Source organism: Strix aluco, chromosome 3 (assembly GCF_031877795.1).
Source record: "Strix aluco isolate bStrAlu1 chromosome 3, bStrAlu1.hap1, whole genome shotgun sequence".
In the NCBI taxonomy this organism is placed as follows: Eukaryota; Metazoa; Chordata; class Aves; order Strigiformes; family Strigidae; genus Strix; species Strix aluco.
Genome location: NC_133933.1, coordinates 80,053,811 through 80,081,404, shown reverse-complemented (window position 1 = coordinate 80,081,404; position 27,594 = coordinate 80,053,811). Strand labels below are relative to the sequence as shown.

The following is a 27,594-nucleotide window of genomic DNA, read 5'->3' as shown; positions in this document are numbered from 1 at the left end:
CATTCTTGTACGACTATTCTAAAGAATAAGGGATGCAGAATTTTAAGCCAACAGGGTCCACAGTTACCTCAGTAAGGTTAAGGCAGTTTTAAAAAAAAACCCCTCACCAAAGTCATACTTATGTGCTCTGTAAAAAAAAAAGTTCAAATTTTAGCAGATGTGATGCTGTTGAGCTTTCCTGGTTGCCAACACCCTGTGGCTCTCCCAACATCTTTGATTATTTTATTGTTCCATATTGCATACAAGTTGTAGGAGTCAATGTTATTTCTCTTAACAATCGCTGGCTTTCCAAATGCCAATTGTCCTTTGACATGCTCTGTTTTAAATAAGGGCTGAAGAGCAGTAATGAAGCTAAAGGCCTGCTATAAAAAAAATACTGTAGCGTTCCATGGTACTGACAGCACACACGTAGTCATGCATTTAGCTCTCCTTTTGTGGACTATTGCTGCAACACGCTGAAGGTGTTAGGGGCTGAGCTGTAAGGAAATGGAACTCCAGAGATTTCAGATCTGAGAGTCCTCTAATTGAAGACAGTGTCTTTATGCAAGACAGGCTAAGGAAAACTTGTGTTACCCAACAGTTACCATTCCTCCCTTGTTCCCAGCAATAATAAAAGCTGACGCAATGTATAAGGTTGCCTTACAAAAGGCAAATATATTTAATAGTGTATATACAAATTAGCTGTTTGATAATGCTATACAAGGCAGGAATATCTTTAAAGAAACCCTGAGCAAAAAGGAGGATGTAAATTTTATTTTACACTTATTGCAACATTATTTCTGGTATTTGTTTGCTATATCAACTAATAAAGGAATATGTTAAAAACAGATGTTAAAATAAAACTGGGCATTCTTTCCATTTGCAGCTTATTTAAAAAGAGTTCTGCCCCATCAGCTTCAGAAAAGGATGTTTAACATGGTAGAAAACAAGCCGAGCCTGAGTTACCCAAGACAACCAATTCCTTTAGCAGAAAGAGTGTCTTCTGTCATCAAAAAGAGCCATCTGGAAGAGCGTTGGCTCCCTGCCAAGAACAACCCTTTAACAACTGCTTGTCGTGCACTTTAAGTAATAACGTTCATAACGGCACAACCTGGAGTGTTGGTAGAGGTCCTACTGGAGGAGCAACGTATTCCTCCTCCCTCAGTAACCGCAAAAGGATGTTCTTCTTATTCTTTGGCCAGTTATAAATGTGAGTGTTCTGCAGCCAGGTAGGCACGTGTTCCTGAAAAACAAGAAAAACAAAAAGTGAATTCTCATAAATCCTCCTGAATCTGTACCAGAACCTTGCAGATTCCATCAGACCCTGCCAGGCAAAATTTCATTTTGTCTGTTCTAGGCACTTCCCGTAACAACAAGAAATTTTAATTTGGCTTCAAAATTGTATTTGGGTTCCTAAATAAATGAACTTTGTATGATCTCACAGCTTGCCTGTCTCCCTTTCTTTTCTGCCATCACATTGGCTAATTTCACCATGTTTCAAAGGGTGTCTGAGCTCAATGACAGGCACCTAAAGGCTTGTGAAAATAAACATTGAGAAGGGAGATATTACAGTGCCCCTACCAGGGAAAGACTGCCACCTTAGTAGCTGCTGAAGGATCCACACAACATGTTCAACCTTGAGATGAGAAACAATAGGGAAAGAGCAGGACCCCGGGAGAGTGTTTCTCACCCTGGTAGCCTTCTCCCCACTCCCCTTGCACCTTCCTTCACCAAGCATGGCATCCTCTGGCCACCTCCTGAGCAGGAGGTTGAGGCTGATGCTGAGTTTGAGAAGAGGCTAATGCATTTCCAGATTAGCAGGGTCACATCTCCACCACTCCTTGCATCCTGGGAAATATCCAGCCTTTCAGAGGGGTTGGCTAATGCCCATTAACATAATGAAGCTGAGATCAGCATGGCCCTGGACAGTGACAGCAGGCTGATGGAGAGGAGCCTGCTCAGACCTCATGTTCCCATGTCTCCACAGCCTTGAGAGGTTTCCATATGGACAGCCTGGATGTGTAGGGGTGAAGGGCTATTATCATACCATGGATTAAAAGAGGTTCAAAGACTGATCCCTGACCAAAACCATCTTATGTCCACTGTGGAGATTTCTGTTTGGAGGGCTGTTGTTGGGAACACCAGAACACAGCCAAATTGAGACAGCAGGTAAGCAACATGAGCAGTCAAGACATCCAGCGCTTTCTCCCTGGACCTCTCATTTAGCAGGGCAGTATTTTCCCAAGGTGGCCCCTGTTAGGAGCAGCACAGTCCCTGTCAAGCCAGTGGAGCTAGCTCCAAGAGGACAGAGCAAAAGGCTGCTGGTGTGCACCAGCTCTCTGGCGTCTCGCCAGGGGATGCCCTGGCATGGGCAGCACATGTCCTGCCTGCCAGCAAACAAGCTAGCTGCAGTCCAAATCTTTCAATCCCAAGCCTCATGCTTCTCAAATTGGCTGTCTTTTCCTTGGCCTGTACAGCTGTAGGAATGAGGCTGCATTGTTTCCACTGCCCATGGAGCGGTTTATATTAATTGATGCAACCACTTTGTTATATCTATAGGATTTACGTATAAGAAGGAGGTAAGTCACACTGGTACCTACAGACCTATTAGTCTGACCTCACATAGGCTTCTGAACAAGCAGCCTGGTGAGTGGCAGAGGTGTCTATCAAGCCTGGCCTCTTTCTGCAGTGGCTGAGAAAGTATAGGCTTTGGTCAATGGTCTCCCCAAAGTGGAGGTTTTAAAATGTTGCTGTTCCAGGTGGACACCTCACTGCCCAACAAGGGGCAGTGTTCCGGCAGTGCTCCCTTTGGTAGAAGCGTGAATAAGATTTCTTGCCTCCACCTGCAAGTCTGTTTCACAGGAATGGATTTTAATCTTTGTGAACTTTACTCCTTTGACAAAGCTGTTTGAAATTGGCCAAGAAATTAAAATGTTACTAGGACAAAGAAAGATAACTATGTTTGCATGCACATGAGCACACTTATTACATAAGATTTGTTTCTTTACTAAATCTGGTTAAGAGCTATAGAAGGAAATTCAATGAAATACATCAAGGGTTTACCAAATGAGCCCTCTCTCTGTCTTTGATAAGAAACTACATTTTTTGGAGGAAGGAAATGCAGTAGACATATTTGGTTTGGACTTCAGTAAAGCATTTGATACAGGTCCACATGGGAAATCATTAGTTAAGCTTGAAAAGATCAAAATTAGTGTGAGAAATGTATAGTAGGTAAGAAATCAGCAAGTGGCGATATAATGAGAGAGGCACTATACATCCAGAGATAGGCTCTGTGCCTTTCTTCCAGAACTGCTCCTGTGGCCAATTTCATTTAATATCCTTCATAATGAACTCAGTGCAAAAAGCACCTCCATGATAATCAACTCTGAGAATAATTTTAACTTGAGGGAGGTGTGTGGGGGTAAAAGGGTAACTATAGCTGCTATTTTGATCCAGAAGGTGAGCAGAGAAAGTAAGAAGGGGGCTTTTCCTTGTCCCATGACACCAGCTGTCATTGCGGGTGGGAGTAATGGGAAAATGATTACTGCCCATTTAATTTTTTGTATTCAGCTGTGTATCTGTAAGCTGAGAGGAAATTCTCTTTACACCATAGAGAGAGTATTTGATAACTGAGGATCAAAGTGGTAGGAAGAGGGCAGAACACGTTAGTGTGGAAGGCAGGGCTTTGCATTCAGGGATGTGTCAGCGGAGCATGGTTTGAGCTCTCCTGCCTTCCCTGGCACCAACCCTGCTCACCTCACCCCTCTGGCTGCCTCTGCTCTGACAGAGGGAGCCTCCAGCATGGGGCAATCATGGCTTAATGCTTTGGTCAGTGGATGACCGGATCAGGACGACAAATTACTGTGGATTGGCTTGATGCAATCCTTTAGCAGTATACAATAGGAAGCTGGAAATGCCAGTTCCACCTTAACTCTGTGTTGTGCTTTTTCTCCTCATTATTCAGTTTCCTAATGAACAATCTTTGGATCACATAGATCCCTTCCTGTTGGAGGTCGACTAGCTTTCACATACCAGCAGTGCTTTATGATGTGCTTTGTATGAGATTAACTCATCTAATAGCCATGTCCCCAGATGAAACCTTCCAAGCCTTGCTTTCCTGCTCTTTTCCTCTGCCAGCTACAGTAGTACTTGAACATGTAAAGGACAGTATAAAAAAGACAAAATGAAAGTAATTTGCCTGCCAACATCATCCAATTGTACATATATGTGGCATTTTTCAGGTACCTCACTTCCTCTGACTGCCCTCAGACTTCATTACTGCAACTGGTGCTCTCCTTCCACCCATGATGTCCTCAGTTATATGATCATTAACCAGTTAGATGAAGGTAGATGACGTACCAAAGAAATGTGTGGAGAAAGAGAGCAAAGCTTAACAGCAACAGAAAATGTTGATCTGCGTAATTTAGATGAGAAAGGCACCTCTCGAAATACTGAAGGGTGACGTGGACTACAGAGGATGGGCAGGAAGGCTGCCTGGAGCCTGATGCTTTGATAGGAGCAGCTGAATAAACCAGCCCTGGAAATTCCATATAGATCACTGTCTGAGAGAACCACTGCTATATGCTAAATAGTCCTCTGATACATAAAGTTCAGCCAAAATTAATGTAAGTTTATTGTTCTTGTGTCTGCCTCAAAGCCCAAAGGCAGCTATAGTGCCTGCTGGGTCACTTCTCTCTGCAACGCTTAAGGTGCCAAGTGGTTGCAGACTGTATGGTCTGTTCATGTGGCAGTCACTCAAGGAGCCCGCAGTGTTAGAAGCAGTACTACCCTTTCCCCCCAGAACACGCTGCAAAGACTGACTGAAAATGCTGACCGGTACCCTGCCTTTGGTCTGCCCAATTCCCACCAGCGCTGTCTCCCAGCTTTTCACACTTAAGGCAAGTACCAGACTGAGATCATTCAGGAAGGAAGCTGAATGACATGAAATACCAGAGGTACTGTTCATTTCAAAGGACCTCACATATTTTGCAAACCCAGGGACATATTTTAAAATTTCTGAGCTTATATTAAATTGGTGCCTAAATAAAGAACTTCATAACACTACATTCCACAAGTGCAGTGGGAATTCACAGACCTACAATCATTTTGACTCATATTCCAAAATTTGGGCATCCAAAGAAATACAAAGAATCCTTCCATACTTTTCAAAAATGCAGCTGTATCTAGGGTTACCCAACAGTGCACAGAGCAATTAGTGGTGAAAAGTGAACACGAATACAATACATCCGTTCTACGTTTGGGGAAGGACGCAATTTCTCAACTATAACTGAAGCTGTCTAACTTTTCTGGCCTTGTAAAAATCCAAGAGATTCTCTCAGAGTGAGGAAGAAGAGACGGGAATCTGTTGCACTGCTTATTTCTTATTCTCAAATGAATCTTCAAAACCAGTAAGGAGGGCAGATGAAATTGCAAGTCCTAAAAAAACTTATAGTTTGCCTTTGATGGGCCCATCAAAGTTCAAGCAACAGCCTAGTACTTTAATATTTATTATCCTCTTTATTTTTATATTCTCAACCCACCCTCTTCCAGATCCTCACTTCACATCAGTCATAAATCTCTCCCATCTCACTCATCAGCATTACATCTGGACAAAATTATAAAAGGGTTAATATAAAAAGCATGCTTGCTGGATAGATTGTCTCTCTCCATTTAAATTCTTTCAATGCTCAAGACAATTTGAGTTTTAGTTGTACATTCATCATCAGAAATACATTTATGTGCTGATTTATATTGTGGATGAAATGTTCTTTATTTGTATGTACATAAGGCTATAAACTTTTCATGTAAAATGTAGCTTTGGAATATTACTAGTGGGATATTAAGAACCAAGAAATTGAGGGTTTGGGTTTTAAGATTTCATCTGGTGCACTGTGATCAAAATAATATGTGCTTAATCATGCGACAAGTATATATGCATGTTACCTTTTTGGCATTGGGAAAAAGCACAGGGATGAATCTGAAGTTCATACTTCCTTGTTGTATAAACTCAATCTGCATCTAGAATAGAACAAATTGCCAGATTTATTGTAACGACATGTTAATTTTTCTTTGCATGCATCTGAATCCTATGTGTAAAAACATTTGTTGCTTACTTAAACTGCTCTTCTGTTAAGTGATTTGATCTATTGCTGGTAGACTCAGTATCGTTTTGTTTGGCCACTTAATCTGATTCTTCATTACTACAGAAATGATACAGGAGAGATCTGTCAACGTTTCTTGAGCATTTAGTTCTGTGGTGTGAAATAATTGTGGGTTTAGCTGCAGTTGCAATCCATCTAGAACCAATGAAGCTTGACTTGACTAAGGCCCCTGTTCTGTCTCCAACAGAGTGAAAGATTTCAGCTGGAGGCCAGCTCTGTGTCCAGGCTAGGACCCAGCCTTTTCCCCATGTGCCAGCTCCGTGCCTGAGCTGGGACCCAGCCTGTTCTCCGTGTCACCAGACAGAGGCATCCCAGGAGTGGTAAGGACAGCAAAGTACTGCTGAGAGCTCATCTGTTGGTGACAGTTTCTGAGAAGTTTGACTGTGGGGTCAAACTGGGGAATCAGATGGGTTATAGGCTGAGAAAGGCAGCAAACCATTAACTGAGGGAGAAAGGATGAGTTTCATGGCTCTGTGGGCTCTTCTGGGCTAAATGTCCATCCTGTGACACACTGCAGAGATAGGCATCTGTGACTGCCGCTGGTCCCCTGCCACCCTGCACCCCCCAGGAGCCCCGCTTTGCAGCTCTGGCCTTCGCTTTACAATTCCATCTTTCAGTCAGCTTTACTGCTGCCCAAAGAAAGACCTCAGTTACAGGATGGCTGAAGCGATAGGGGCTGATTTATAGGGAGGAAGGTCAGGCACCGTTAGATAAGATTGTGCTCAGGGCTGTATGACAGGGCAACAACGGCTCAAGAAGGTGAAGGAGGGAAAAAAAAATTGAACAATAAAGAACATGGAGAAATAAGATGAGCACGTTTAATAGGATTTTTCTTCCTTGAACCTCTTAGCAGATGTTAATGAGCATACGGAGCTGATGAGAGGGAGGATTAATGAATTCCAAAGGGGGGTGTTTAACTGTGGGGATTAGGGAAAACAAAGCAAAGAACCTGCCATTTGGAAACAGATTTGTCTTTTGAGAAGAAGAGACAGAGTCTTTGTAAAACAGCAAATGCATGTCCTTGCTTACCATCCTGTGGATGTATTTAGTATGTAAGCCGTGTTCATCCCTGTCCAGCTGGGATTCAGCCCCTTCCACATCCTGTTTGTATTTTGGACTGATTGCTATGATTATCATCACCGTCTTCTGTTAGGGAGAAAAGCACTTTTATGAAATTGGGAAATGCAGCGTGTTTGGTAGAGGCAGATCGGAAATCTGCCAGTTTGTGTTTTAAGTGATCTTTATGTTCTTGGCAAACATGAGAGGATCTCATTCATTCTGGCAGGAAATACAGGAGAACTCGTACACTCATTCTCCTCATTATTTCTCGAGATCTCATAATATAGAAAATCTAAATGTCAAGAGATATATTAGCAACTACCAGTTCACAGTTGGAATCCCTGTAATAAAAAGCTACTTTTTATCAGTGTAGAGTGTCTATGTACATACACAGAAAAGTTTTATCTTCAAATTCAGACCTAAATGTTTTCCAACAGCTTATGCAAAAGTGCATCTATTTAACCATCTATGGCTTTTTATACATAAAGCCACCGAAGGCTTTATGTTGTCTGTGGAAGTTGTCTATGGAAGCTACTTCTAGGGCTCCTGGCAACAGAAATGACAACTCTTCTTGCTCATCTCAGTGGTGAAGTGTGCAGAGAGGTGGCTGTGCAGAGGGGCGGGCTGTTGTGTACAGCCTGGGCAGGTTTAGGAGTACCTAGCAGCTCTGTCCCACCTTGTTGCAGTGGGCCAAAGGCAATGCTACTCACCTTGTCAGGACAGCCCGGATCCGGCCTGTGACCTGTTTAATCCCAGGTCCCCACTGATCTCAGGTTTCCTCAGAGGGGCCATCCTTCGTATCTGGGAAACATGTCTCCTCCTTAACGGTGGGCCAGTGAAGAGGCTCAGCAGATGAAAGCCTCCTACTTGTGTTTACCTAGGGCCTGTCTTTCATCCCCGCCACATCAGGCTGTGTAAGACTTCCAAGTCTGTGGCTCATAGTCAGCCTGGCACCTAATTAACTCCTTCCTCCTGTGCAATATCAAGGGAATTTGCCCCACCACAGGGTCAAATACGGTAAGGAGCCATTATCCCTTATACTGACTTAACATACTCCAGAATGACTTTTGCTTGTGCCTGACATGCATGTAAGCACTTACAGATGTTGAGGGTTTGCAGAGACATGCCTGGTTGCACACATCCCCCTGCCTGGGTCCAAGCAGTCCCTTCTTCCTCACACTTGTAATGGTTTTGAAGTTAGAAACTGCCTCTACAGTCAATGGAGGAAAACAAACATTTCTGGGGCAGGCAGAGAAGGGTCCGCATGTGGAGGCAGGGAATTGATCTCTGGACATACTGGTTTCTCCTACTGACTGTGCAGGAGTCCCAAAGGAGATCTGCCAGTTTGTATTTTAAGTGATAATGATGTTCTTGGCAAAAGGAAATTCACCCTGGCTTCTAGTTTCAGTACCTCCATTACACATGGTGAGCCCAAGCCTAATTTGTCCTGATGAAAGCCCCAAAAGGCACGACTGCATTGCCGCAGCAGAGGCCCTGAGCTGGCTCTGCATGCAGTGGTACCATGCCTGTGTGGTAGTACACTTGAGCTAAGGTGTCCTGCTGGACAGCTATAGGAAACCTGGGTAGTGCTCTCCCAGATGGCTGAGCTTCCTTGCTCAGGTGGGGGAGAGCCCACCACTTTGTCATCCTGTTCCTGAGCCATGGAGATCTGTCCAGAGTGAGTCAGAGGCTTGGTGGGTACCCAGCAAGGCATGAATTAAAGAAAGCCACCCCATGTGTTGAGTGACAGAATCGCCGGTTTGTCTCCAGCTGTGCCAGCAAAATGGCTTGATCCTAAAGGAGATGCGTACTCACTGCTCAGTTGAACTTCAGACGAAGTTTTTGCTGCAGGGGACTGCACTGGCAGCAAAATCTTTATTCTACTTCTTAGATAGATACAAAGTGATGAGAGCAAATCTATCATTCGACTAATAGAATACCAATTCCCAGTTTACATATAGGGTGGTTTACCCAGAAGAACCCTTCTGTGTTTTAGATAGCAATGTAAAAGCTACAAGTGAGAAGCAGGATGAACATTAGCCACTACTATGCAGCCTGGGATGAAATACATATATCATTTTAACAAAGCATAGCTAAAACCACTACTTGAAAATGAGATGGAGGAACAACTTGTCCAATGGCAGCTTCAGGCTGAATGTAACAGCCAGCATTGGAATTTGGCAGGAATGCCAGGATTAGCACTTCATTTCTTAAAGAAAGAGCTTTGGGACCACGAGATACAGAAATGAATGAGATCTGCCTATGCTCTCTCTCAAGGCCTCTGCCATTTCTGCAGGGGCAAGGAAGGGGTCTTGCATTTTGTTTCTGCTCCTGTTGCTATTAGAATAATTCAACCATTTTCCTCAGGTCACCTCTGCCATGAACAAGGTTAAATTGCCTTTACATACATCACCTAGGTAGCGCTCCATCCACTTAATGATGTCAATACCTCGTACCGAGTCCTCAAATATATCAATCTGCAAGAGAATGAAAGTCTGTGATGAGCAACACTGTTTTCAGCACAAATCCAAAACATAGCCCCATACTAGCTACTGTGAAGAAAATTAACTCTATCCCTGCCAAAACCAGCACAGAGGGTATATACTGAGTGTCAATTTTTAGCTTCATATTGAACTAAATTTCCAGGGTGTGTGGTGGGAAGTCAGCCAGGTCACTTATACCGGATGCAGTAACCCAGACTTCAGCGACAGCAGAGAGGTGGAGGACTTCACAGGACTGAATATAACCAACACCACTCACTTCTCTGCATGCTCAGTAAACCCAGAAACTGGCAATCAATGACTGTGATCAATGGAGTACGTATTAACTTCTCCAAGCTTTTGATAGAAGAGTTATGTTCTTCTCTCAAGTCTTTCTCTTTCCTTTTTTGAAAGTAGAGAACGTACTTGTTGCCCTGGTTTGGGGCCACTTTGTCATATTTATTATTCTGCAGCAGGGTCCAACAATCGCCTGTCCAGCAAAGGTGCTATTAATGAGCCTTCTACTCCATACCTCTGTGGTGTCCAAAGCCTTCTTATGAATTGGTCATAGTACAGAACTGCAGGAGAGAAGTATAACTGCAGTCTCTGGAAAAAATCTTTGATTCATGAAAATAAATAAGCATGTGCAAAGCCCCCCACCAAGCCTCATTCAGTTTAATGATAGCCACTTGCTTAAATGCTTTCCTGAACTGAAGCCAAAGAGTGAAGGTTGAGGGGTCAGATAGCATATGCACTTGAAATAAGAAAATATGAATCAAGATTTTGATGAACACTGAATCCTAGAGCCTCTGTGGATGGTTCCCTTAGAGAGGGCTGTTATGACGAAGCAAACTCACAGAAGTTAAATGAAAATCTGGATAGTTTATGGGATTAGACAGTCTGACACAGACCTTTTCAGTCCAGTGATTTTAGAATCCCTTTTAAAAGTATAACAAAGCAAATGAAACCATGAGATGGGCTGTTTCATTAAGCTGTGTGAAATACACTGATTTTAGATCATTTTTTAGCAGAAAGGTTCTTCACATCTGAAGAAACAACGATATAATAGCATTGCAGAAAAAAATCTGGGATGGAATGAACATGAAAATTGACCTTTTTTAATATTGATATTACAGATCAAATATGAGAAAATGTTAATGGAATAGCTCACAAAACCTCATACTATCGCCCATCTGGTATCTGGTGTCATAAAATGAAATTTTCCAGAGTCATTATTAAAACATATTTCAAAGCATAAAATTCAGTTAAAATATGTGCAAACAAAAAGGCAAATCATTTAAGTTACAACTTTTAAAGCCAAAGCTAATTCATTCTTTTTGTATCTTCTTTAACGTACAAAATGCGACGATAAACAGAAAAACATCTAAATGGACAGCGTGTCGCCTCTGCTTTTTTAAAAAAATGTCATTTTTCTCCCCTGGTTGAAAGTAATTTTCTCCAAAAGGAATACTTACAGCAGTTTGAAATCCATTTACAAGCAGGAAGTTCACAAATTTCATAACCTCCACTGCTGTGTCCACCGAGTAGGTTATAAAGACCTTGCCTAGGAGAGAGAGTCCATGTGAATAGGTGATATGTCAAAATACATCATTCAGAGGGTGAGATTTTCACAGCCCTCCTTTTCCACTGCACTACAGGTTCTGCCCACCTATGTCTCTTCTGATTATTTACAAAACAGATGCAAGATAGCGCATGTTGGTGTTGAACTCAACCCCCTGTACAGAAACCTTGCTCTAGGTTTAAGCTCCTCCTGCCTTGCCACTGGCAAGCGTCCCTGTGGAAGCTGCAGAGGGTAACACCGCTCTGCCGTGTGCCCTGCCCTGCTGCCAGACCCGCTGCTTCCCCAGCCCTTTGGCATATGTGGGGTTGGGCCCTCACCCAGAGCTTGTGCCACCTGCGCTGGCTGCAACCAGCAGAGCTTTTCCCCAGACCTCATGGATCTCACTGAGAGCTGGAGCAGCCCTTACGCATGCCTCACCTTACTGCAGCGTTAACTCCCTGTTCAGGCAGGATGGATGGCTGATGACAGCATTGTCTTCAGCTGTCCTTGCCATCGTGGAAGGAGTTTTCTTACTAACTAAAGAATCATGGATTTGCAGGTCAGGGTAAACCAGCTGGCTAATCTAATCCAGCTGTGTGTGTATCACAAATGACACAATTTTATCCAGTAATTCCTGTATCTAGGACACACTAACTAATAAAATAGGGTCTATCCAAGCATGGCATCTGGTGTCATAACTCACTCCTACAGGCCAGAGAGATGCAACTCTGGATTTGAAAGGTGATGCTCAAAATGAAGAATAAGGGAAAAATCAAAACCTCAGGAGAGATGTGGAGGTTCTTAGCAATGGTATATCTCACCTGCTAGCCAGCATGGCATTAAGAAGGAAGCCAGTTTTCTGAAACCTGACTGTCCCGTAAGAGTTGAAGAGTGAAAGCAGTTCAGGGGCTGGTGGCTGGGGAAGCACCTCAGCCAACGCCTGTGCTGCCCTCAGCCCTCAGTGTGTCCTCCCGGCCCAAAGTCATCCCCACTCATCGGGTCAGGGAGAAACTGAGGTCAAGACTCGACCTATTTGTCTGGTTTGGGACAGGCAGAAACGCTTTATCCCTAGGGCTTTGTTTGTTATTAGTCTTCTACTGTAAGCTTCAGTGCCTCCTGCCTCAAAGGGACATCCTGTTTAGCAAGAAGTCATGAAAGCAATCTAAACGGTATTTATTTTTTGTAAACAAAATAACAAGCAATTAATGACAATTATGTTTTCAGGATTCAAGGGTATAATTCCATCCCGCCAAACACAAATGCTCACACCCTACAGATGTGATGATACTCAGTATTTTCTTTTCTTGTTGTCTTTGTGTCTTAATGTCGTTCCCCCTGCCTTGTCCCCCTCAGAGGTTTCCCACCTTAAGCTGTCAGGCTGCGCCATAAAATCTTGCACAGAACAAATTTGCTAACCACTTACGCAACTCCTCCGGCAAATTGCTGGTTCTCAGAGTTCCCTTGGCTGCAGGGTTACTGAGAGGTCTCGGGACGGCAGCTGGAGATGGAAAATTGTCAGAAGGACAACAGCATGCTTCATCTGGGCCACATGCCTTGGGGGGCAGCTGACCATTAGGTAGCTGGTTGTATAGCTGGTTTCTACAAAGAAAAGAGAGGATTTAAAAACTATTTCTTTTCAGGCAAGAGCTAGATTTTTCTTTTCTTTTAATAACACACTAAGAACTTTATCTGCATATTAGCTAGGAAAAGCTCTTGGAGAAATGCTTAGCTTGGCATTTCTACTTAGTTATTACAGCATCTTTTGAACAGATACCTTGGTGACAGTCTACCACAAGAAGCAGTTTATTGCAGAAGCAACATTAGCCACAGGAAGTAAATGCACCTCAAAGCTGAAAGCTGTTCAGTTTGCAATCAGCAGAAGCAAAGGCCATTTCTGAGCAAGAAATAATGCCGTGTCGTGGATGCTGTTATGCACGTACGGGAGTAGGGTGGCACTTGGGTAACCTCTTCCCATTATCTAAAGGGTGCTTCATGGCACCCTCAGATGCTCTCAGGGTGTCCTGTGCAGCACAGGAGGCACTGCACAAGGTGGGGATTGGGAAAAATGGGGGTACAAGGGCACTCGACCTCCAGCTCTGGCACAGCTTGGAGGGTCTCCAGTTTTGGACAAAAAGTTTTACTAAAGGGAACAAAGTTAATTTCTTGACCAGCAACAGCACACCCAAGGAGCATTTCTCATGTCAGGGATTTGTGCTCCAGACCTGCAATAACCTTGCCTAGTGTCTTTGCTATTGTAACAAACGGAGAGAAAGGGATGATTTTAGGAAGCTGAGTAGTTCTTGTCCTACTATACTTTGTCCTCACAGTTTAAGTCAATAGGAAGGGGAACCTACAGAGATTTTTATGTGAGGGTGCTTTGAATCTGCTGGGTTGAATCTGTTGGACAAGTGTTAGGATTCTTTGAGAGCTTTTCCCCACAGAGCAGTGACGTTTAGTCAATCAAGCCCACTCTTTTTTTTTTCTTTGACTTCCTTAAATGAATGATGACAGGCTGGTCACAGCATGTTTTCTGTTGTCACATTAAGATTTGGTTTATTCATTTTGGTACAGATGTTTTGTGTTACAAAATACTCTATAGGCAAATATTACCAACATATAACTGCCGTTCCTGGAATCAGCATGCAAACACCAGCCACGCAGCCGCAGGACAGACCCCGCATATTCTGGGTTTCTTTTAGCAGAAGAAAGTACCAAGAAAAGCAACATGTACCTCATCAACTGCCACAAAAAACCACCCTGTGGCTAATTTACAGATCTTCCCAAAATTTCACCTTACCTAACAAACGCACCAAAAATTAGGAGTCTGTTTTAAAATTTTACTACTGCAAAGGACACCCACTATTCCTCAGTATTTTTACATTTTCATACATATCTTCAGTGCAGTCTCTGCTGCAGGTACTGCCTTATCTTGCTCTCACTTTTCTGCCACAGCACCTAACTTTTCACAGACCAGAGCAGTGCGGTATTTCAGTTGTCCACCCTCTTTTGTTCCGCCTATTCTCTCAGTTTTCTGCCGAGGCCGTGTCACATAAGCGGACATTTTCAAACACAGATGCCTGTAAGTTTAGCACCTCTGAAAGTATTGTGGCACTTGAATAAAAATGGTCTGATTTCAGATGTCCTCAATACGTGAAGCTTCAATTTGTCTTCAGGTAGCTGAGTCTGGAGAAAACCCTGCATGGATAGTATCTCCCATCTGTTAATGACATACTTTTAAGGAGGGAGATACAAGGTCTGGTAAATTAATATTTGAAAACCATTCAAAAAGCTGTGGATGAAAAGTGCTAGACATGTGGTGTTTTATTACCACATGAAAAATCATAGAAAAGGCTGCAAACTGCAATGTAGAGAGATACCAGTGACGGACGAGATTTTCTCCCTTTTTCTCTCGCTACTGAAGAGATAAGAAGGAAATCACTGGAAGCCAATGGTTGAGGCGTCCCAGGCTGGTACAGCGTAAAGCTGAAGACCGCAGTGAGCCTCCGAATTGACCTCTGCTCTCGAGCAGGAGAGCTCTAAGGTTTCAACTGAGAGATTTTTCAACCCCTCATCCCTTTAACCTTCAAGCGTTTATCTTCCTTAATGCGTTCATTTCAGGGTGTGCTGTAACAACATATCAGGTATCCGGCTTTGAAGTTCTCTAGGGTAAGGTCAGGCCCCTGTTGGGTGTAAAATAGCAAATAAAACTACCCAGCATCTCTCATGAACCCCTGCAGCCCAGGCATGCTAACATTACAAGGCTTCAGAATTATTGGTTGAAAGCCCACAAAATCAGATCAGAGGAGCTTCCACCGTGCACAACCCATCCCCCCAAGGCATACTTACGGGAATCGAGGAGGAGCAGGGGAGGAGCATGTCCTCTGGGGTGGTCGGTCTCCGGTGCCCTTGGGAGCACGAGGGTTTGAGTAATTTGGGATGACTTGCTGGGCTGGGCGGATAACTCTCATGCAAGGTCCAGGAACAGGAGGAAGAGGTTGTGATGTATGTGCAAAATGTTGGTAAGGAGCTCTGCCATCTGGGAGGGTGAGAAAATAAAGGCAGCAGCTATCATTTCAGCCAATACATTTTTGCCTCAGTTTGCGTTTATTCCTTTCCAGGCACATCCTCCTTCATGTCGTGGGAAACTGAGCAGTTTGGTGGCGTTTGCAGGTATCTCGGTCTGAGAGAAGCCAGATCAAGGAACGTTTTACAGCCTGAAGTTTCCTATTTCCCATTCACATGTGGCTTGGTTCAGATCCCCGCCCTGGGTTGGGCTGTTGGGACAACTGACAGTTAAACATTCAGGGCTGCTTTGTCCCTGCACTTACCATGTCTCAGTGGTTTTTGGTTGTTTTTTTTTTTTTTTTAATTTCTTTTTGGCAATAACTTGTGAAAATGAATCATTCCAACGTTCTCATGAAAGCAGATGCAAAATCCTGGAACAAATCAGTTTGCAACACTAAGGCTAAACAGACTGTGATTATTGTAAATGAAAAGAGAAAAAAATATTCTTTTGGTTTGTTACTTCACCCTGTATGAATTTTCTGTCTAAGTGACCTTTTAAGGCCTTTCTGCTGCTCCTGTTGCCATCCAGGAGGCTGCAGGGGAAGCCCAAAGTGACAATTTTACTCAAGTAATTCTGAAAAACCTTACTGTTGTTGGCTGTGCACACGTAATGCTGTTTATTAACTAACGTACAATGGAACTGTTGGCATAAACTGAAAGAGAAAGCAATGTAAGCTGTTTGTTTCCCAAACGGGGAAAACTATATTTTTTTTCCCCCCAGTCTTTCTGCTTGCAGTTTTCATTAGGCAGCAGCTCTGTGCACTTTCAAGCTGCTGTGCACAGATCAAAGTCCAGCCTGGCAGGGCTTATTAGCGCTGCATGATTATGGTGTTATGAGCTGGCTCTGAAAGCTGCAGTACTGAAACACTCTTTTTTTCCCCCTAGACTGTTTTTTAAAATCCTTTTAGCTATTTTGGGTCATGCTTTCCTTTTCCTAGCAGCCATGAGGACTAAAATTGTTTTAAAAAGGGGAGGGAAAAAAAAGAAAGAAAACAAAGCTTTGATGAAACAGTCCAATTCCAGGAGCCAATACTTTAAAAAAACCCAACCAACCCCACAGTTGCAAAGAGATTCCTGATGAAATTGTGAGTCAGTAATATCGTATTTAGTTAGATTGTTTTAGGAGATTTTCATGATGCCCCTCTTAACTATTTGCAACAGGACAGGGTGAAAGGGCTGGGAGAACAAAATTGAAAGTAAATATGGTCTTCTCACAGGTTCCTCATGACCAGCTCTAGGGAAGGTGGCAGGGGTCTGTGAGATTCTGTTTGGTTTACAGGTTTTTTAGGCCAATGCTTTACCAGCTTCCTTTGGATCTGTCTGACACCACAGTATTTTAATGGGTGCAACCACTCCCTTTCAGAAGCACAGCATGGCCAAGCTTGTGTGCCCGCACGCACCAACAGCTCTCATATATAAATATCTCAAATAATGGTCCTTGGGCACATAGCATTGCTGTGAGGATTTCTTTGACTTCAGAAGCAGTTTTTCTGTAGTATCTCAAATAGCAGGTGTCCGGAGCCAGCTTAGAGCCTACGGGCACAATTGCTATACCCTGGGAGAGGCGTGTTGCAACACACAAACTGCAGAGCTTTGTTGTGGGTTGCCACTGCCCAACAATTATCTGAAATGCAAGGAGCTGTCAGGAGGTGATTTACTCTGTACCGGGCATGTGAGAAACAGGAGTACAGTTGCCAGCTTCTTGGTCCTGACCAAATCTGCTTCAGCCATCTGAGTTTATTTTATTCTTTTTGCCCTCTGGATATGGTTGAAATGGTAGTGATTTTTCTAAAGAAATCCTCTCAAGAGTTCCTCCTTTAAAACAAAATGGCCTTATTCAGTAAATGTCCTACTTCTCACTATGCCCGTGTTTGGAGAAGTAAATGGAGGTAAATAGTCACGGGTGTTGTGCAATCAGCTCTTTGTCTGCTTAAAGCTGAACTGAAAAGAGAAGGTAAGGAAAGAAAACCAGAGGATGTTTTGCAAATGTTCAGCTGTAGACATTGATGAAACTCCATCTGCAGTCCTTTACAAAGTCCCAAGATCAGAGGTGAAAACTGAGGCTCTGATACCCTCTCTCTTTCATATACCTAATTATAGCACATTGCTGGAATGACAGAACTCCTTAAACAGATGTAATATAAATGCTGTAGAGTCAACAGAAGGTTAAAAAAAAAAAAGGGTTATCAGAACAGGCCTACAGCTTTTTATTACAAAGCCAGCCCAAAATGGGTCAAGGTCTCATGAGTCTAATGTAATATAAATTATATTAAAACAATGATATTGCTGTTGAATGTTCAAAGCTCACTTCATAACAGATAAAAATCTCAGAGACTGAAAAGGAATACTAATTAATAGCAGGCTGTAAACTGCGTTGTAGTCTCCAAGAGCCAAAACACCCATATTGACGGAGTCACATCAGCGTTCAGTGATACAATCACCAGCAGCTGAAAGGGCTCCATTTTCAGTAATGAGCTTTCATTTTAGCTGACAACAGAAAAAAAAAGAGGATGATGGATGTCACGCTCTTTTCACATAGAAATAAAACACATGGGTGAGTTTGGTCATAACTCTGGAAGATACTATTTACAGAGATCAAGGGTAACCTCCCATTCTGATTCTGGCAGGAAATTCTCAACTTTGGGGATCCAAGTGGGAGCAAGGAAATCTATGAAAACAACAGGAATTAAGTCGGTATAGGAGGCTGCTGAATGACTGATGCAAGGAGGAAGGAAATGACTAGAATATGAAATAACAGCAGAGAGAAGTTTGTGTATGCTCAGCATGACCGACAAAGGCTAGTTTCCAGGCAAAATCATTAGCCTTCATTTGATGAGTAACTGTGAGTTCTTTAACTTTTTCTCTGGCTCAGAGATTCCACATCAGAGAGTCCAACTGTATAACCTGAAAATCTGGAAATATAAAATGGACTGCAAATAGATGTTTTAAAAGGTTAATAAATTGCATGTCATGCATCGCCATTAAGTACAGTAGGAAAACACCAGCTTGGTGAATGGTGGCTGTGATACACCCGGAAAACCTCCCCTGGGGTGAGCGGTGCTACTCACATGGGCCCTGGGGATGCTGCTCTGCTGGGCAGCGGTGCCTAAAGCAGCCGTGGGGTTGCAAGGATGTGTTGGGATGGGGTAAGTGCTGGCACATAGGGCACTGCTGATGCTCAGGTCCAAAAAACTCTCTGGAGATCAATGGCCCTGGGAGGTCCTGGGGGTTCAGGACAGACACCAACGGCAAGGGGGGCTCCAGGTGCCTGATGCCCATGATGTCTCGTGACTGGGAGTTGTACCCCGTGTCCACGGTTCCCAGCTCTGCTGGAGGTCTGTTTCCTGAGGGTTGCTGTGACCATGAATTCCCTTGACTGCTCTCCTCCAGCGAGTCCTCGGGAGCATCAGACAAGCTCTGCTCTGATTTACTGGAGTTGTGCCCAGTGTCTGCTGAAAGCTGTGATCTTGGCTGCATGCCTGGTTTGTCCATAGCTACAAGATGCATCTTGGAGGGAACTACTCCAGCTATTGATTCACCGGGGGAACTGAAGCGTCCATCTCCATCAGGATCAGTATATTTTGACCACAAGCTGCTGTCCGGCTCCATGGACAGTGCTGACTGATGATGTGCTGGTGCTCTGCAGGGGCATGATGGATTGGCCACAGGCTGAGACGTTCGAGCAACACACGATCTCTGGGACTCCTCATTCTCTATATCCTCTCCAGAAGGCTGCAAAACCTTTTCCAAGACATGTTCGGGAAACAGGGACAATGGCATGGATTCATCCACTTCGACTGGTACGCTTCGACTCACAAAAGTGCCTGAAAAAGTGGGAGAAGAAACATTGTAGATGGACATCCATACAGACAAATGCCTGTCATCAGTCATCACTCAGTGACTGTGAGCTGGAATACTGAAGAGCAGTATGTGTTCTTTATATTCTTTATATTTTTATGTTTTTTAAAAAGACAGGCAGAAACCAGCAAAAAAAGGTCTGGCTGAATTTTGGCAAAGCAAGAAAGTATAGAGTTAGCTGGAGTGTGGCTAGCACAGAGTTATAATTTGGACTAACCTGACCCAGAGGCCATTTCCAAGTTTTGTAGTTGCACCAGAAACGAGAGTCAGCTGCCTTACTGCAAGGCCAGGATTTTCCAGCAAACTGGAAAACAAGAGAAAGGACTCTTGTGAACATGGTACAGTTTCACACAGGCAGTAATCCTAAAATAACTCTATCTCAGGGACTGGAAAAGCAATACTGGTTAGAGTTCTGGAAATCACATTGCGCAAAACAGACACTTTTATGGGATTTCTGGAACTTACTGTTCCTGCTGAGACTGGAGGGGAGAAAAGCACATGAACTGTCTCAGAGGTAATTTCTGCACCTGACAAAAGAGCAGGCTGCTTGGGTCTTGAGGTCTGGCTCAGGCATATGCCAGGGAATACAATCACTTGCAATTATTTCACTCTGGACCTTCTAATAATAGCTTCACACTGATGCCATGGATCTAAACTTCACCCCACACTTTGCTGAGTAATTTCAGCTCCAAAGCTTGTTTCCAAGTGTGGCTGCTTATTTTATCAAAGCACTTCATCCAGCCTATTATCACATGGCTGTTGTTATTTCAAATTATTGAAAATTAAAAGATAATTTAGAGATGTTAGTTACTGTTTGGATGATTTTGGATGATTTTTTTTTTCCCTTCCTTTGGAATTGGCAGGGGTCCAAACATCAAAATTATCACTTCCTTTTGAGGGTGCTGTCAGTAAATCTGGTCCAGCCAAGAGATCCCTGATGATGAATGTGTCTGCTCCACCTTCACTCAGAATGACAGCAGCAGTGATGGGTGAATGCTGAGTGGGTTCAGGAAGTGCAGCCATCTTCATCCTCTTATCAGGGGTGCATATCAGCTTGTTCCCAGGAAATTTTATCTGCTACCTTGGAGTATAAAGAAACAAGCCTTGTGCTCATAATTTCCGCAGCCATTTTCCTTCTATCACATTGCAGAAGCTAAAATCCCAGGTAGGAGAGTAGTCAGAGAAGAATGGACTAACCACTCAAGCAACAGGAATGAGAACGTTTGGCAACGGAATCTGGCTTGAAAGCCTAGTAAAGAAAGTCAAAATCACAACATGTTTGAAGAGCTTTTAGTGATCCAAGGATTTTGCCCAACTTCAGTCACAGCAGCTTGAACAGAAAGGTCAAATGAAGAACATATTCAAATGACCACAGTATTAAAAACAGTTGAACAGGATCACAGAGAGGTGTAAGGCAGTGTGCCAACCTTTACCCTGGCTCCCACAGCGATTCTGTAAAAGCAAAGGATGTAGCCCGTGCTATAGGGCAAGAGTGAGGCTTTCCATTCATGCTGATCAGATCAAATGACATGTATTTCCCCCTGAAAGTACCTCTGGCATAGATAATTCTGGGTGTAACATTTGCTGGGAAGTAGGATAAAAACTGTGCTCTGCTGCTGGGCTGCAATGTAAATATTCCTCCTCTGTGTAACTTAAAACCCATCTATGCAGAAGATTTACCATATATTCATACATATCCTATGTTATAATAAGTACGTCCACAGGGAGAGTTATCCTGGGATAATTACAGTGGGATAATTATGCTGGTAAATTTTCCCATGTAGGCAAGTCCTCAGAGCAGCTATTAGTTGCACCAACACAGTGAACACACTGCTGCTCTGACAGCTGCAGCCCCTGCGTGACAGAGCTGGGTCTGGTGCCAAACCAGCTCCTTCCCATACAAGCACCCGGGCTTGAAATCCTGACAGGCAGCTCACCACCATCACACATCTCTCCCTGTGGTTTGCATCCCTTTTCCTCTACGCCACGTCACTGACGCCGGCCCTGCTCGCTGAGTCACGGTTCTCTGACAGTCATAACCAATGTGATGGGGAAGGGAAAAGCTTGAGCTCTCATAATCAGCACAGGACCGTGACAGAGACTTGTGCTGTGCTGTCCAGCGTGGTGGTGGCAAAATGTCCTTTACCTGGGACCTTTGGTCAGATGGCAGTTTAAAGACTTAAAAAAAGAGTCCTGTGGTGGTGACTCACCAGAACAGTACAGTGCAAAGTCAGATTTACACGAATCAGGGTGTAAAGGTGCTGAGTTGTCTCCTGCCAGACTTAGGGAAGCGCCTGTGAAGGTTAGGTGTCAAACTCCCTGCAAGGCATCTGCCTTTTGCTCATCTCAACAGCTTTTCAAGCCTGACCCTTGGATCATCTGGCCTCAAAGTGCCTGTTCTGACATGCTTTGACTTGTGGGTATCTCTGTCCATTTGCTTGTAAGCTGAATGACACACTCTCGAGCAACACAAATCATATTGCAGACTCTTATTCCCCCCACTGAGCACCTCCAGTGAACTCATTCCTTGTGCAAAGTTCACAAAGCGCATGCTCAGCTGCGGGGTACTGGGGTACAGCTCCACCTCTTTAGCCACACATCACACATGTCTGAACATCCCTCCTATCAGATATAATCCTTAGCAAACACCCAAACATGGCTATTCAGAAACAAATTTGCAATGACTGGTACACTAAGACACTTCTTTGATGGTCTGTGAAGTAGATCAAAATCTGAAGTAGATCAAAAAGACTTTGAATTCAGATCCTCTATATTCAACAGCCTTTAATTTAGCACCATGACAAGAAGAACAGATTTCTGCAGAGAAACCAAGAACTCAGTGAATTAAATGGGAATCTCTCTATTGATTTCAGTAGGTTTTGGATTGGGTGTCAAATGGGATTTAAAAGTTACTGAATTCCTTTGAAGGCTATAACCTCCAAAGTTTTTGGTCTTTCTTTTTGGTTCCATTACTAACATCTGGCTATCTGTAAAACAGATCATGCACAGATTGTGTGAACCTAATGAAAGGCACAACATGGGCAAAAAAAAAATTTAGACTTTTTTTCTTCAAGTTTGTTAATTAGTGTATTTACTCTGCCTCTTGGAGGAGGGATATTAAGACTTTCTTTAACTGTATTGCAAATGATCAGCTACCAAACTCTTCCAGAATAGTTTAAAAATGTCTTTCCTATTAGTTTAGCCCACTGAAAGGATAAATGCCTCTTTCTCTCTCAAATCAACTCAATATTTAAATGACAGCCTTGTTTCCTTCCTGTGTAGCATGAGCTAAACATTATGAAAATTACTCCAAACATCAATTTGGTCAGACAGAAGAGAGACCTGATTCCATCACTTGTGTTTTTACCCACAAAAGCTTCTAGTTTTTTAAAATATGATTTTGCTTAGACCCTGCTGCAGGATAGCTGAGCTTTGATACCCATGCACAGCCCCTGTTCCCGCAGGGCCAAGGTTGGAGGCACCGAGGGACCGAGGGCTTTGGTGTTAGACACGTCATTAAAAAGGAGGAAAAGTGAATCCATCCTCCTCCCTCAGTAGCTCTGGTTGGAGAGAGAAGCTGCTACAACAGCAGAGCTCTGTCTGTAGAGATGGCCCTGAGGATAAATTAACCCCAGGACACGCTGAACACATTTTGAGCAATGCTGGCAATGGTACGCGGATGGGAATTCCCAAGAGAAATCCCCACGCTGCTGGAAACGTTACAGATGATTCAGAAACATCCTCCTCCAACAGCAGTGCTTCAGGATGTTGTTTCTGCACTGCTGAAGATCCTTCGCTTTTGGAAAAAGACCCAACGTTGAGCACATTAACCGGATATTTTATGTTGCCTCGTGCTGCAAAGTTTCATTAGGTTTCCTTTGACTTTTCTAGGTAGCTTATCCTGCAAGTATACTTATGCATACAACAGAAAAATCACTCACTTAGGTATCCTGTGTTGAAGAATTAGGGTAAAGGAATTCTTCAACATATTGAAATACCCTCAGAAACCTGTAGCCTGATCCCTTTTCTGGCACGGAGACTGCTGGAGAGTGTAGATCGTGCCCAATCTCATTTCCAAAGACAGTGCAGCTTTAAGTCAGATCATGATATTGCCAGAAAGCTTTGAGAATTTAATATCCCCCCTGCACCTATGACTATGCAGGAGATTACTGATAACCAGCTGAAGCCGTTGCATATATTCCTGCTTGTAATAAAGTGAAGAGGCCCTTCCTAAAGGGACAGAGTATCCAGGCCTGGACTGCTCTCAAAAATGTCGAGGGAACTCCTTAAACCACCCTTTCTCCTTTTCATTCCTCTGCTCATACACCCAGTTCTGCAACGTGCATTAATTCAGCAAATAACCTTCCCGGGTGGGTGCTCCGTGGCCCAAGCTCCTGGGGAGAAATCCCATCCCAGCTTCCTTGTTAGGCTTCCCAGACCTGGAGAGGTTCTTCCACTGCTCTTGCCAAGGAGCCCGGAGGAAGGCTGCCCAGCCCTCCTGCTCACAGCTGGCCACTGCTGGTGATGGCTGCTTTTGGGAAGCTGCAGGGAGAGCATAAATGAAGGAGAAAAAATTCTTCTGCAGGTCACTAGATATGGGCCTGAGCACCCAAGCTTGAAGCAAAGGCCAAATTCCCCAAAAAAATGTCTGATGGAGGCAAGGGGCTGGCCAAGGAGAGGAAGGTCACTGGGCTCAGGCTCATCTGTGCAGTTTTCTTGCAGCTGATTGTGAAATCATAGAATCATTATAGAATGGCTTGGGTTGGAAGGGAACTTAAAGGTCATCTAGTCCCAACCCCTCTGCCATGGGCAGGGACACCTGCCACTAGACCAGTTGCTCAAAGCCCCATCCAACCCAGCCTTGAACATTTCCAGGGAGGGGGGGCATACACAGCTTCTCTGGGCAACCTGTTCCAGTGTCTCACCACCCTCACAGTAAAGAATTTCTTCCTTATATCTAATATAAATCTACCCTCTTTCAGTTTAAAACTGTTATGTCTTGTCCTATCACTACAATCCCTGATAAAAAGTCCCTCCCCATCCTTCCTGTAGGCCCCCTTTAAGTACTGGAAGGCTGCTACAAAGTCTCCCCAGAGCCTTCTCCAGGATGAACAACCCCAGCTCTCTCAGCCTGTCCTCATAAGGGAGGTGCTCCAGCACTCTGATCATCTTCATGGCTCTCTAGACTCACTTGAGCAGGTCCATGTTTTTCTTATGCTGGGAGCCCAGAGTTGAACACAGGACTCCAGGTAGGGCCACACGAGAGTGGAGCAGAGGGAGAGAATCACCTCCCTTGACCTGCTGGCCACACTTCTCTTGATGCAGCCCTGGATATGGTTGACTTTCTGGGCTGTGAGAGCACATTGCTGGCTCATAGTCAGTTCTTCATCCACCAATCTGTCAGGTATTTAATCTGTTTCCCAGCATGAAGACTTGTCAGGATGCACTGTCCCAAAACACACACTAACCATTTATCTGCTTTTGATTAGAAAACTTCCATCATGAAGAAACAGAAGAGACGCTCTGCAAAGAGAGCATAACTGCACTCCCCATCACTTCTGGAGAGGGGGAAAATATCTTTGCTCTTTTGATCAAAGTTATATTTGTCTACATTATTAAAAAAGAAAATATTAGGATGAGAAAGAAATCTCACCTTCCTTGGTGCACAACACACAAGGGAAGGGTTTTTTATTCACCAACCATGGCATTTCTGAAATGGCACGGGTACAGATTAAGGCAAAGCTGAAATCACAAGGGGTGGGAATGGGCAGGAATTTCTTGATTCCCAAATAATTTCTGTGTGCTTTGGCTGAATCCTTTAAGCTCCCTGGTGCTGCTGATATCCATCTGCAGGATGGGAGTAAGCAGATGCAGAATTTGCCAGCTGCCGTGAGGATGCATGCATTGAGACTGCAGCAAATGCTGTTGCCATGGGGTCAGATAAGTGTAAATGTGTAAGTAGACTTGTGTTAAGTGCTGCATTCTCTACAGAAACAGTAGACACAATTTGCCTCAAAAAACCCCAGAGACAAATCCTTTTAGGAAGAGCAAGTGCAAATGTGGGAACTGTTTTGGGTCTCTAACCTAAATAAACACAGCCAAGGAAATCCAAACTGCAGAGTTTCACACTTCACCATGAAGAATTTTGGCTGCTGTTATTATGGACCCTCTCCCTTAGGCACCCTTAGCAGCAAAGACGAAGGCAATGTGTCATGTACCTAGCCCAGATTTTAAGCCCTCTGGGGCAGGTAATATTTATTTTTCCTACTTATGGCAAAAGCAGAAAAAGAATATAAAAACAACATTCCTCTTCCACACTGACTATATGGTTGCTCTTACATATTTTCTGTAGCTGTGGCATGAAAGTCTACATACACCAGGAGAACAGAAGAACATACTTCCAACCCTCCCTGAGTGGTAAACATCATGTTCCCTTTTGCAGCACTGATGTTGCTTCACTGGGCACTCCATGGTGCAAAGGCTAGCACAAACCTGATGGTTTTTGCCTCTTTAGTGTAGACTTTGATATGCATGTAATAGGAATGCTAGGCAATAAGTAGTGAGAAACTAGAAGAGCAATATCGTCAAGGAGGATCCAAACAGGCCTCTCACATATAGGCAGCACTCCCTGCCAGTTTTCTAATAGTTGTGAAATATGAAAATGTCTGCAATGATCTTAGGTATCCTTAAAAATATATTTTTTTTCCAGAGATTACTTCCCACCCATTTCTGATGCTGATAAAACTCCCATAGGCACTGAATAACCCCCAAACTGGGATATCCCACGGCCCTGGGACATCTAAAAATCCTGGCACAAAATTGGGGCTGAGTGGGGTTGGGCAGGGGGGACCACCCTGAGAGGTATAAATCTCCCCAGCCTGCTTTCCTGTAGATTCGTGCCTTACACTGGAGCCTCCAGTTCCTAATAAGGGAGAACCTCCGGTATTTCGCAGGGCTGACGTATCCCTCATCCCAAACCACTCTCCTGGCTCCACAGCACGAGGGCTGTGGGGTGTGTGGGTGGTGGGAGGGCGCAGGGAAGCCTGGGGGACTGATGCATCTCCCTCAGCTGGCGTGAGAAAAGCCTAGCTCACTTGCTTCCATGAAACGTGCATAAATGTATATATATTTCAGACGTGTACCCTCTGCCAAACTTCAAAAGCCACTGCTGGGGGTGGAGGGCATTGACAGACACGAACACCATAATTGCACATGCCTTGTTTCCTGCCTTAGAAAGACAAAAAGAAAACCCAACCCCATAAAAAAAAAAAAAAAAGCATGCTTCAAGAGATTGTTGGTGCTCAGCAAGAGCAAGCCCGACCTCAGAGGCTGACGGCATCGCAGGCAGCAGCACAATCGGCAGATGCTTGCCAGCAGCCGGCGGCATTGGTGAGCCGGTGGTTGCAGGGCATCACTGCCTGCCTGAGGCAGCATGGACATGGCCAGGCCAGGTCTTGAACCTGCCTGGGGCTTCCAGGAAATGAGAATTTCTGGTCTGGTGGTCACTGGTGGCAGTCAAGGACCAGTAAGCCCAGATCTGCTGTTCTCTTTGCCCAGCCAATGCTAGCCCTACAAAACCTGCATCCTGAAACAGTTACTGTGTGAAATGGGAGCAGGTTTATATGGCTGATTTTATTCTAATTAAATACTACCAACTAGCTCCCACTGTTTCCATACCAACGCCATGGAGAATGGTGTAGGATCTTGTTTTCTTCACGTTTTCCAGCCACCTCTCCCTCGCCAGGTCTGTGGACCTGTCCTATGGAGCCTCTTCCTTGAGGAAAGGGAGAGGAGAGGAGAGGAGAGGAGAGGAGAGGAGAGGAGAGGAGAGGAGAGGAGAGGAGAGGAGAGGAGAGGAGAGGAGAGGAGAGGAGAGGAGAGCCATTGGCCAACAAACCACCTTGAGCTCGCACAGCCGTGCAGGGCGGGAGTGGGATCAGGCCTGGCTGCCAGGCATTGCCAGGCATCTACGTAAATAGGCAGGACAACATTTCGACACCAGGCGTGTCTGTTCCCAGTGTTTACCCCCAAATCCTCACGATTTAAAAAAAAAAAAAAAAACAAACCAACAAAACTGCAGTGAAATGGCTGAAACATGTTGTAACCATCTGTGAAACTCAGGCTATCATTACATGAGAGAGGGGGAGAAAGGGAGTGAGACAGCAATTTGAGGGAAAATAAACCCCCACCGAGAGCCAGAAGTGGGTCAACAGCTAATTACAAACAGCGACCGAGAAAGGCAGCATCTCTAACACTTCTTACCTTGCGGGCGAGGGAGGCTTGAGCTGGGCTGGCCGAGGAAAGCGAGAGGGCTGGCGTGCCTCCTGCGCACCCCGTCGCTCTCTTGGCGTGCCTGGGTCTCCTTCCTTGGCCGGCTGGGTGGATTTTTTTCTTCCTTTTACGACACCCTCCCTGCCTCTCCCAGGTAAGC

The 27,594-nt window shown here is 44.2% G+C and overlaps 1 protein-coding gene across 7 annotated transcripts; it reads right to left on the bottom strand.

Annotated features, from left to right (window-relative positions):
* Window positions 1-629: 629 nt before the first annotated feature.
* TRAF3IP2 (TRAF3 interacting protein 2) lies at window positions 630-27,594 on the bottom strand. 7 transcript variants are annotated; one of them, XR_012622566.1, is made up of 11 exons: window positions 27,426-27,594; window positions 19,381-19,467; window positions 18,374-19,129; window positions 15,087-15,276; window positions 12,664-12,839; window positions 11,155-11,243; window positions 9,608-9,676; window positions 7,170-7,286; window positions 6,093-6,179; window positions 5,923-5,997; window positions 1,168-1,222 (listed from the first exon to the last, which is right to left on the bottom strand). XR_012622566.1 is itself a non-coding variant. In XM_074819317.1 (10 exons), the coding sequence occupies exons 2-10, from the start codon at window positions 19,394-19,396 to the stop codon at window positions 1,076-1,078; spliced, it is 1,635 nt and encodes a 544-aa protein (XP_074675418.1). In that variant the 5' UTR covers window positions 19,397-20,244; window positions 27,426-27,594; the 3' UTR covers window positions 630-1,075. The 7 variants fall into 7 exon arrangements, 4 of the variants coding, with proteins under 4 accessions (XP_074675418.1, XP_074675417.1, XP_074675419.1 ...); XR_012622568.1 differs by having other exon boundaries at window positions 9,613-9,676; XM_074819317.1 differs by lacking the exon at window positions 6,093-6,179 and having other exon boundaries at window positions 630-1,222; window positions 19,381-20,244.